The sequence below is a fragment of the Necator americanus genome, chromosome II (assembly GCF_031761385.1).
Source record: "Necator americanus strain Aroian chromosome II, whole genome shotgun sequence".
Lineage (NCBI taxonomy): Eukaryota > Metazoa > Nematoda > Chromadorea > Rhabditida > Ancylostomatidae > Necator > Necator americanus.
Window position 1 is genome coordinate 39,072,812 of NC_087372.1, and position 12,555 is coordinate 39,085,366.

Genomic DNA, 12,555 nt, shown 5'->3' on the forward strand with positions numbered 1-12,555 from the left:
GAGAGATGATCTGACCGCTTGAAAAGATGCATAAAGGAGTTCCGTAATTTGTTGTCCTAATTTTTGTCGAATTTTTCGTCAACTGTTTTTCTGGATTTTTCTTATCATTTTCTTCGAGTTATTTGTTATCATTTTCTTCATTTGATTTATGGTAAGCACAAAATATAAAGTAGAGTGTATTTTGGAGATATTTTGTGCTCTAATTAATTATTCATAATGCACAACAATAAAAAAACTCCGTTCAGTGTAGCAGATTAAATAAAATCAATTTATGGTATATTTTCTCTAACACTCAATTCCAAATCATCTAAGCTTATATCTGAGCCCAATTACGCTCCAGAGAAGGATTGTACCCAAAATTTCCAAGAAAATAAAGGGTAAAGGATACGGTGTCTGGCGTTAATCATCTTGATGAAAGTCTCAATTGTTAACAATCCGCCTCGGGAACGGTCCAAGTAAATACTCCCAGTATAAATGAAAGGAAGAAAAAAGTTTCCTAAAAAAAACCTCTACGCTAAGGTGCTCCTTTGATCCACTAAATGGTATCGGTGGCTTGCATGTGGTATCCAGCAGTGCCGATTATTCTAACAACTACTCCTCTAGACCTCCTCAAATGCTTAAAGGCATCACTCCACGAATTTCAGGTGAAGTATTCGTATACGGGATCGTAGATTAAGGAGAGGTGGGTGATTCCGTCCATTTCTTTCTAATTGCCGTAAAAAACGCCCCGGAAGATACGGCTTCGAGCGTTCCGGCGCGCTATTTTCTACGACGAGTTCGATTGGAGCGCGCCAGCCTTGTGCACGCGCCACATCTTTCGGGCCGTTTTTTACGGCAATTTGGAAGAAATGGACGGAATCACCTTCCTCTCCATAATCTACTATCCCGTATACGAATACTCCACCTGAAATCCGTACCACCTCAGATTCGTGGGGTGAAGCCTTTAAACGTTCTCAATCCCACTCTATTTTCTCTCCAGGAACATAAACGTTCCCTTTTTTCTGCTATATTTTGTCCCGATATCCATGCTTATAAGCAACAATATTACCATTTCGTTACGGTACGTGCCTCTAGATCCGTTCTTCTCACTTGTTGTGTCATTCCAAGCAGCCCGCAGGAGAAATAGTCCACGGATCACCAGCACCAACACTTCGTGGAGGTCTTCTTTTGAGAATCCATATTAGGTTGTCCTATAAGTTTCTTTCCATGGTCGTTTGACAACACGTTTTTCGAATACGTTGACGACAAAATCCGACGACATCGTCGGAAATTTCTTTCTTGCCGCCCACGGCAATTTCCCATGACTTTGCGTGGCAACATAAAGAAAGAAATCTTAAGAATATTTTATGAGAAACTACAGAATATTTAATGTGTTGTGTAGTTTATTTTTTGGGGTCCTCCGTTGTCCGACGATGCAGTGGGACAATTGGAGAGGAAAAAGTGAGCGGGGTCCCACGCGTCAAACCTGAAAGTGCTGCCTGGTCGTCTATGCGTTAATTTGCGGTAACGTAGCCCCTTCGCCAACAGAATCACTGATCCATCAGATCGATGGACAAAGATTATTGGCTATTCATATTGTCGTTGACTATACATACTGTCGTCTGGAATATTTTTTTTTTCAGTGAAATGAAGAAAGTAAAAAAAAGTAGAAAAGTTGGAAAGAAACTTATAGGGCAACCTGAACCCTCTTTTGTTCTCTTCATTGATACTTTAGGCTGCGGTTTCTATGACACCACTGGACGCCTTGCCATATTCGCAGTTCTTGTTTTACAATGTGAGTGCTGCTACGGTAAATCTTTTCTGCGTGGGACCGAACGTCGGACTTTTTTTTGGCCGAAATTTTCACCGCACACTTTCGTTTATTTTTATTTTGGTCACTAATGATCCTAAGTACTAGGTCCTTGTGATCACATTTTGGTCCTTGAAATTTTCGTCTGTATACCATAGGTCCCACAAATGGTTTGTGAGACATCGCAAAAAAGTAGAGAGTGTTAAAATTTCCTGGATATACAGCAGGGACCTGATGCTTGACGTACAATTTATATTTGAACAATCAACTACAATGACAATAGTGAATTTCACTTTCGTGAATCGAACCAAAGTTGATTTCCTGGAAAAAAAAATTCATGCAAGCCGTAAAATCCGAAAAATATTTCTTGATTATGCTTTTATCCAGGCACTAGACCTCACGACACAGGGCTTTCTACCGTACTCATTGGTGCAACCGCTAGCAGCGGCTCAGTTTCAGGCACCGCAAGTCCTGGGAAATGAAGGTGAGTTCGAGCATCCATCTGATTTTTAAAATTAGAAGAAAAAATAAACAAAAAATATAGATATAAGACATAATATATATATAAAATAAATATAATATATAGATAAGTAAACAAATAGATAATAAATAAGTAATAGTACATAGATTATATATATATATATATATATATATATATATATATATGTAAAATAGAAAATATAGAATATAATATATATAATATATATATATAATAGAAAATATAATAGAAATAATATATAGAAAGGAGAAATCAACAAAAAATAGTAGTTTTCAAATAATATTAGATAACATGGTCTAGAAGACACTTAGTTGAACTTTTTGCAATTTTTTCTTACGATTTTTTTACAATTGTTTTGCAATTTTTTCTTACAATTTTTTTACAATTGTTTTGCAATTTTTTCTTTGGCTTTCGCTTGTGTAGAATTCTTCTTCGGACTCTGTTCCCTCCTATTCCCGTCTATCCAGGATTTCTTTCAGTCGTCTTGATTCTCTTCAGATTGTGAGAAACTGAAATCGCTATGACTCACGAATTATGAAAAAAAAAAAGATTGTTCGTGTGATAACAAGGGAATTAACTCATAACTGCCAGATCCGAAGAAAGATAGCATGACTCAGCTTAAAATTATTTCCTTTATCTGAAGAAAATTCTCGGATCATCGAGGTTAACAGATCAGAAAGATCACACATTTTTTTTCTGAAATCATGGGATTTTGCTGCAAAGAATTTAAAAAAACACAAATAAAATGCATTTAACTGTCATGGAACTCGTTCAGGTACGGATCGGAATAAACAAGGACGAACTTACAATCCAGGCCGTCCTTTGAGCATGAACGATCGGGAAAAAATCCTACAGCTCTATGAAAAAGGTCATAAGATCAGTCATATTGCGAGAATAATCGGAGTTACGCATAGTTGTGTGTCGAAGATTATGACAAGGGAAGTGGTTTTCTTAGATTTTTTAGTAAATTCAATTTTATTTTTTTTACTAATTAACAAAGCAGAATTTGACCATTCGAAAATCCATGAATATCCACTGAAAATAAATGAATATTGTTTGGGTATAAAGAAAAGCTCCGATTTTTTTTTTGCATTTAATCATTAAGTATTCGGAGGTTGCTCACTCTTTTATTGTTTTAAAAGTTAAAATTCTCTTCTCCAGCCTCTGAAGGTAGGCAGTTCTCAGTTCTTGTGAAAGATTATTAGGTGAAGATTCCTAGGAAGGTGAAAGATTTCTCCGAGGTAAACGATTGCGTTAGGGGGAATATCCTCACTATTCTTTAAGAGGAGAAAAATCTCAAGAATTTAGAGACATCCTCAGCTGGAGTTTATTAATGTTCCTTCTGAAGTTATTAGGATTAACGGATCCGCAAGATATTCTGCCGTCCTTTAGGTACAGACGCACGGGCTCGATGTATCCGCGCTCGTACTCAGCCGGCGCGTTGGCATCTCGCCAAAACTCTCTGGATCTTGCGGAAAGCAGTTCCGATTGCAGTTCGAGTAGTGTGTCCGAGGATTGGACGTCAGCATGTTTTGTGCACAAATCTTCAACTCAAGAAGATACGTCGGATGGGGTCGTTACAAAATCACCGTGGAGTGTCATACAAAGTGTTGGATCGATGGCGGCGACGCTAGTAGCGCCGCAAGACGAGGTGGCAGTCGTAGTGCCGACAAAACGTATAAAACAATCGTCGTATTCGATAGAACGGTACGCTAACCTTCGGAGACATATTTTGAAAAAAAAAAAAGAAAACAAACAGTTCGAGACTAATATTAATATATTTTCAGTCTTCTTTCATAATAAACTCCGCCCACTAATTGCCCTCTATAATAAACTCCTCCCACCTACTTTCGGTGTAACCAATCAGGTTTGTCTCTTCAAGCATCAATTATTGAGGGAAACTATTTTTTTTTATTTTATTTTTTCTATTTTAGGCAGTATTCATATTTGAGGGTTAAAAAACTTAAAAATTCTCATTTTAGGTGATAGATGACGCTCTACGAAATAAAGAGATCATATTTTTGCGAAATTATCGCAAAGCAACAAGAAAGGATGCGTTAAACCTATAACTGCGGAGCAATGAACCATCCAGACACTGTATTTGTAGAATTTTTTTTTCTAGAGCTTTCCTCTGAGCAAATTTTTCTGATTTGAATGAAATTGGTATGTATTGTATCCAGTAATGTTTATCTCATTAATTTTAGACTTTACGAGCATCGATTGATCCTATCATTTAGACAGTAGGATTTTTCTTAAGCACGTAACTGTATTTTTCTCGTTGTTGATAGTTTTTTTTCGTTTGCGCTACAAAATTTCCACTAATCATTTTCGTTTTTAACCCTACGTTAACACTTGTCTTCCGTGGTTTTTTACTACTACTACGAAGAACTCATAAATTACAGTAATTTTACTAAAAATGTAATAATACATGTACAGCTTGTAGCCGATTAATTCTCACAGTACCGTATCCTTTGCACCAGTGGAGTTCCTCAAATTAACCAAGATTACCCATGGATGTAAAAGAAGAAAACTCATCTTCTGGATTTGTTTTCCTGGGAACTGAAAAACCAGCATTAACTCACTTTACTCATTTTAGTTGAATAAGTAATAATTTTATGGAGGGCTCTTAGAACAACGATATTTCCTCGATTTTTCTTTTGAAAATTCACCCCTCGAAGCTAAAAGTGGGCGTGGTCCCTGCACAGGAAGCTCAATTCTTCGTTTTTTTTCACTCTCGAGTCAATGTGATATACGTCTACCTCGTGATGATGTGATACATGTGATTACTCTCTTATTTGAATACTTGTAAATTTTCTTGGTGCTATTTCTCCTCCGTGTTTTTCTTTTCTTTTTTTTTTTTGAAAAAATCATTTATCAACTATCATTGTCTATTAATTTTGAATTTCTATGAAATTGTAGTTATTATTAATAAAAACATGTAACGCTTGAATTTACAGAATGTGATACAGAAATAAATAATTTTCCCGATGTAATTTTAATCCATAATTGAAAAAATGTAAGTTATGTAGGAATTAAAGTTAAGAAGGAGGAAGAGAAAACTATAGAGCAGCTAATTCCTCTTATGTTTAAAAAAAAACTAAAAAGAAAAGCACAAATAAGGGAAAATCAGTGGCTTTTTTCTGTAAAAAAATTAAAAATAAAAGCTGTAAATTTTTTCTAAAGGCGAATTCAAATATAGGGTGAGTTCCGAAAGGAAACATTGTAAGAAACTCATCCGAAAAACATACGTTTATACGCATAAAATTCTTGCGATCACTTACTTTACGTCTCAAGAAGACGAGATCCTCGCACCTCAATAAATCATACCAGATTATCAGCACTGCTGCGATTGCACATCTAAGATCACCCTAATCCTCCGCTGAGGTCGTCGTGATCTTCGAGGATTACTGGGAATATTTTGATATACTTTACGTTTGAATCGGGTGCACATCACTGAGCTATAACTTCTTTCAACATAATTTTAAAAAAAAAGCATTTCCTAGAGTTTTAACTTTGTTTTTCAAATAAAGTGGTTTTCAGAGTTCACACTTTTTTTACGTTTGAATCGAGTACAAGTCATAGAACTATAACGCCTTTCAACATAATTCAGCGAACACTGGACGGCTCGTTAAGTGAACAAGTTTGGATTTCGATTTTTTTGAGTTTCGATTATTTTCGATCTACTTTTAATAACTATACTATTTTTTTTACTTTTTTTAAAGTTTATCTCTTAAAATGGTCTTTTCCACGTTTATTCCTCTAACCGAATTTAGTTATCAAAATTAAATTAAATAAAAACTGTGCTACAACTGTTACTAAATCCCATTAATTTCTTTTTTTTCCTTTTTTTTCTTATTTCTAATTTAATATCCTATTTTTTCAATGGATGGTTCTTCTTGGTTCATTAGTTTACTCAAATTCGACGGAATTTTATTTTTTAGAATTGAAAGCTTTAGAACTTTTTTAATACTAAATTAAAATTGAATTAAAGTAGAAAAATTGAATTGAACCAGAAAAATCGATTAAAGCAGGTTTTCTGTAGGGAATCGTTCATCATCATCATTCTTTTTTTTTCAAATTCAGGAAATTTACGACAATTGCAATTTTGTGCTGTTTTATTTCATGGGAGGGTCGAACGTTTGAGTTTAAAGGTACCGCCGATAGCCCTGAGGCTACTGCTGCTCTTGTGCTAACTGGTATAAAATTCAGATTCCCTAATGTTCCTAACGGATGAAATTTAATGTGCAATCTTTCCCTGAAATATTATTAACAATTATATGGAAATAGAGTGGGAATGAAACTTTTCAGATTCTTAATAAATCACAGTTTGATTGGCTTGATAGCATTTCATGATTTTTTTCCTTGCTATTTCACTCTTATCTCTTTTCAAAAGGACATCTTCTGATTGCCTTTTAATCAAATATTTGATAATCCGGCAATGAATCCCTCTCAATGTTGTTCTGATTTATCACTTTATCGATCTATCGATTTGTCCTTAAGAATAGACCGCTCTGCGGTTTCAGACATGCTTTTAGAATTTTCTTTTTGTTTTCAGTAGTCTTTATGCTCTATTTTTAGTAAAACCAATAATAAAACCGTAATTACAACGTCCTTATTATTATTGAACAATAACATTGATTATATTGTTCGAGGATAAATCAATAAACGGGAGGTAAACATGGCAGAGAGAACCTATTCCTTAGAGGGAGCATAAAACGAATCTGACGTGGTAAGAGAATCCGAGGGCAAGACTAGAGTTGGGGTTGAAGATTCGTGGATCAGGGGTGGTTCCGCTCACCTCCTCCCTAGTCGTCCTAAAAAAACGGCGTGGGAACCGCTTTAGTTTCTACGAGGAACGTTAGAACGCTCCTCTATGTCTACGTTTTGGTTCCCTCAGCAACCTATTCATTCATTGGATTCACTTGAATAGCCAGTCAAGGAGAACTCACTGGCTTTCGACCGCTGTGCGCAGCTGGATGCGACGCGTGTGCAAGGGTGGCGCGTTGCAAGTGAAATTGTCGTTAAAAAATGGAGTCTTTCAATCCCTTCTTCAATTTTTTTTTTTTACAACGATTAGGTAAAGATGAGCGGAACCATTCCTGATCCTAAAATCCACAACCTCTACCTTTTCCAGTGGTTTCCCTAACTACGTAAATTCATACTATGCTGCCTTCAATCTTCATGCGAACAGCGAGCTCCGCAATGTCTTTCTTTCTCAAACAAACATAAATGTCGATCTTTTTTTTTACTTCAATTTTATAGCTTTACTTACATTTTATAGCTTCTATTGATAACATTTGTTTATTTATACTTCGTACCGAAAACTTTAACGTCTCTAGGGAATCACAACAAAATGTATAAATGAGAAGAGAGCGGTTGGCGAACTGCTACAAATTATGGCTTAACCAAATATCAACTTGTTTTCTGCGTAGGTGTACGCAAACAAAAATTAAAAATTGCAAAAAAAAATCATTAAACAATCACTAACGGCCTTTCTTAGCTACTAAAATTTTTTAAAGTTTTCTAGAGCGAGGTGATGACTATGGCGTTACCAAATCACTTTCTCTGATATTTCTGATTACTGTTATATCCATAAATATGACCCAAAAATACCCATAAATTAAATTAATTATTATAAATTGGTGGATAAATATGTGGAAATCCGTGACTGTAAACAAAAAGAAATCAAGATCAGACCTTCGCGCAACCCCAAATTTGTAAACAAAACTTGCATCTCACATCACAGTCGTTTGTTTATTTTCACAGAGAATTATCCGGTTCTGGGCTAAAGGACCTAAGATCAGATCAAACACAAAGGTTTTTTTTTCAAAGAAGAGTTTTTTTCATTTATCCATCAAATTGTGGGTAATTTGATTTCTTTCTATTAAATATATTTATATTGTATTAAATTTATTAAAGCCTGGCGAGTTTCTATTGATACTTGGTTGAAGCTTAATGAAAGCTATATTTTCCATGCTTTTTAATTTAGTGAAATTGCAGGCTTAATTCTAATCAAGTTTTTGTAGCGGGGTTATTAAGAGGTCCAACGAGGACCACACAATCCATGTGGTCTATGAATCCAGCGGTTCGAAATTGCTCCAGATGTAACCAAGTTTTCATCCCTCCGAGGGTCGATAAATTAGCACTAGTTTTCCCCGATATTTTTTTTTGCCAATTCAATGTCGTGTCCAATGTAAAAACGTTGATTTGACCTATCTGCTCGTCCTCGCAATTTGTTCTAAAGCTTCACACACTATCATAAAGCTTAAACGACTTTGAATTGAAATCGAGCTTATCCTTTATCTTTTCCCGGTTCTATTAAAAGTTGCTGCTTGAGGAACGAGCACAGTCTGCAAATGTTCTAAAAGGAAAAAAAATGGTTACATGAAAAATAACATGCCATTTTTCTTCAAAAAAAAAAATTCGTGGGTGCGAAACGAGCCGAATACTCGAGTCAAAACGACACGAAACTCGATGCAGTTACGTGAGCTGCTGCGCTCGTAGCGAAACCATCGGTTCAGGGGACTATGATGACTACGACAATGAGTGGTGCTCTCAAAGACCATTTTTCGATTCTTCTCAAGAGAAGATATTTTTCGTTCGTACCATCCGCGATAAAAAGATGACTGAAGAGGAGAAAGGGTGCGACGGTACCGTACTGGATGGAAGTGGTTATGGTAGTCTCGTTTTCCAGGATCCGTTCGATAACCTAACCGCTACTACGCTCCGCTACGCACCGCTACGAGCGCAACCGCATCCGTAACTGCATCGAGCTTCAGATGTCGTTTTCATCCGACCGTATCTATTTTTCCTCACGAATGATTCATGAACAGGTAGGAAAAATCTATAGTTAGACGCCGGCGCTTTGTTTTGCTGCAATTCCTATCGCGCTCCAAGCAAAAAAATGTGAAACATTCGCTTTCTCACTGGTTTCAACATGTATTTCACAAGTTTAACACGTGAACACGTGAGAATACACGTGTAATCAAAATTCGTCAGCGCATCACATTCTTTTCTTTTCCTCTCCACCCCGCTTCAGAGTTGCAGTTGCAGGTCGAAAAACCCGCGTCGCGTTCCGTTGTCATCGTGTCTGCATAAGGCGAGTTTACTGTAATGACCATCAGTAGGTAAAACTCCCCACTTCCCACAATGCTTAGGAGCTCATGACGTCACGCGATGAAAAAAAAAGTGCAAAAAGCCGAACACCTATTCTATCTGGAAAAGTTCCGTGCAACCACGAAAAAAACTCTTGGATATTGCGCCATTTTGTATCCTTAGACATACGCAATAATGCACTAGTGGTTTAATTTTTTTGGATCGACTTTTCTTGGACCAACGTTTGTTGCCGCCGTTTTTTCTGTTTATTGTCCCGTTTTGTTTTGGTTTTCACTGAACTAAATCATAAATAAATAATAAATGTAAGTAAACAACAACGATTAGGTGATAGCGAGAGGTCCCGTCTTTTCCAAAAACATCTCCAGAAGCTCAAAGTAATGCTGGATTTGTGAGATTGGTGTCCAGTTTCTGATGAATTAGCGATGTTTCCCTTGAAGACGATACCTAGGTGGATGCTACGCTTCCGACCCGCGAGCTTTTGTCATCCAGATGAACTAATCGCGGACTATACTATAAAACTATATTTCTCTTTTAGCGATTTTTGGCATCAGATCTTCTAAAAAATCACAATTTGCAAAAAAAAAACCTGGTCTTCCTAAAACCATTACATTACAATTTTCTGCATTTTACTTTCACGTAGTAAGACGAAAAAAAAAGTGAACTACTCTTTTCCGCATTGTTGAAGCGCAATGCCCGCCGGTAGTGAATATTCTTTAGTTTTACACGCTAACTGCCTAAGGTTATCCTGAACCAACCGGGAAACGAGACTACCGTACCCATTTCCATCCAACACGGTACTGCTGCACTCTTTCTACTCTTCAGTAATTTTTGTAGAATTCTTCTTGGCACCCTATTTCCTCCCTTCCTCTTCGGACTCTGTTCCCTCCTATCCCCATCTATCCAGGAGAGACTTTCAGTCGTCTTGATTCTCTTCAGATTGTGAGAAACTGAAATCGTTACTCTCTTTATCGCGGATGGTATGAGCGAAAAATTCTCAAAGAGGTACTAGTAGGACTAAAGGATTTTTAACAGGACTAAAGGATCTAAGGGATCTAAAGGATCCTGAAAAGTGTGAGATTTCGCTCGTAAATTTGCATGCATGCATGGTGTGTTGAGGAATGCGTTTGATATGTGCGCATCCTCAAGTGATCGGAATATTTCTCTCATTGAAATGCGCAAATGTTTTGATAGGCGAAGCGGAACATTATGGGCTGGTGATGGCGGCGACGTCGACGTGTGATGGTTGAATGTTTTTACAGCACACGTGCGCGATTTCGCGCGCGCAACACTCGTGCAGCTGCAACGTTTGCGCGCTGCGCTGCGCTGCTGCTGCCGCCGCCGCCGCCACCGCCATCACCTCTTCAGCACCCACCACACACGCGGTCCACACGATTCTACTCTTCTCTGTGTGTGTGTGCGTACTGTATTCTCGTGCATCGAAGCGAACGTTCGGCGTCTAATCTAATCCTTGAAAAACGCTAAAGGAACAGCAGCGATAGGGAGCAGGCCATTATCAGTGAGAACCTGTTTTTAGGTGGCAATAGGATCCTAGTGCACTGACACTCTAAGTGCATTATCAGTTACGTAAGATATCATTCCATCCGTCACGACATCAGTATTTGTGTGTGTGTGTGTTGCTTTACGGACATTCGTCCGTCGCAACGATTCCCATTCCGGACAGTTTTATACTTATTTTCATCGGGAAACGTTTTGTAGGTCGCAGTCCTTTAATTCTGCCATCATCACGGAGTCACCTTCATTTTTTTCCTCCTCTATCTAGCCAACACATCTTAAAATCCCAAAAGAAAGCAAGAATATCTAGCTTCTGATTCCTCCTGCGCTAACAGCGACCACCCAGCTTCTAAATCTTCACATTCCATAAATAATTTCCAGAATTTCTCGTACGAAAAGTGCCTAGAGAAAAGACGGTCCTTTTATCCGGCAGCTTAACTGAGTCTTTAAAAGAGGGCCTCCAGCTCTTGAGTTCATCTTCCTCAACTCTCAGCTTTATCCTAGGAGTAATATAATTTTTTGGGATTCACCTGGTGGCATATGTGTCCCTAACGTCAATTATTATTTTCCTATCAACAATCTTTTCAAAAGAGTCAAAACTGTATTCTCTCTATTGAGGGAGAAATGATACGTTTCATCCTGAAATCTGTTGTTATGTGGGTATATTCTGGAGACAAAAAACTCGTACTTTTTCCCTAAACTGAATTTTATTCCCAGTCGTCTAATTTTTTTCGTCTGAATAGCTTCTGTTTTTTCTGACTAAAGAAATTATTCTTCAGGTACTACTCCTCCTTTATTCTGACATCCATCATTTGAGAAAAAAAGCTAAATTACCACAAAATTATCACAAAATACCCTCCTAAGCGGATCACGTCTGCTTTATTGGGAGAAAATCATTTTAATACTTGTGATCACTTCATGATAAGTAATTAACATTTTTTTAAGTTAACAATTTAATTAATAATTTAATAGTTAATAATTTAGTAATCAATCTAATAAAAATAAATAATAATTTAATAATCATAATAAGTAATTAATAATTTTTTTCGATTAATTACTTCGGTTTCCCATTAGTACATATGTGAGGAACGAAATGTCCACCACCGTTACGGATCTGATAACAAAGTGCATTTTTGTCGCAGATTCTATTTATCAGCACATAGCTGAAGAGATGTGATAGTGTTCAATTCAAATAGAAAAAAAATTGTACTTAGCTCTTGTCGCCCTACAAACAATTAGAATTTCTTTCTGGAAGTTTCCTCAGCGAGTGGGGTTTCTCTTACTATTCCAGAGCTTGTAATGGCTGTATGAAATTATTGTCGGTAGTAGTCTTCAGGTCTTAGTCTTCAGGTGCAAACTTAGTTTATGTCATTCCTGGAATTACTGACTTTTTGCTACTTTACTAAGAATATTCCAAGTAATTTGTCAAACTGTCGTTATCAGTAATATGATATGACATCTCCTTAGTCTTGATTTTATTCAGGAAACGTGCAATGGGTTTGTTAATCCTAATCGCTGCAACAGCACATTTTGGTTTGGAATTCCTCTAAATCTTAGGAATGGACTCGAAGCGGATTTCCCCTCGTAATGCGTTGCGTTGCGTTACCGAAAAATGTCAAAATTCTAGAAATAATACCTG

The 12,555-nt window shown here is 37.0% G+C and overlaps 1 protein-coding gene across 1 annotated transcript; it reads left to right on the forward strand.

Annotated features, from left to right (window-relative positions):
• Nucleotides 1–1,726: 1,726 nt before the first annotated feature.
• On the forward strand, nt 1,727–9,051 carry RB195_020795 (uncharacterized protein; the record flags this gene model as incomplete). Its single annotated transcript, XM_064189265.1, has 3 exons — nt 1,727–1,774; nt 2,177–2,273; nt 8,810–9,051. The coding sequence occupies 3 exons, from the start codon at nt 1,727–1,729 to the stop codon at nt 9,049–9,051; spliced, it is 387 nt and encodes a 128-aa protein (XP_064045146.1).
• Between the last annotated feature and the right edge of the window lie 3,504 nt (nt 9,052–12,555).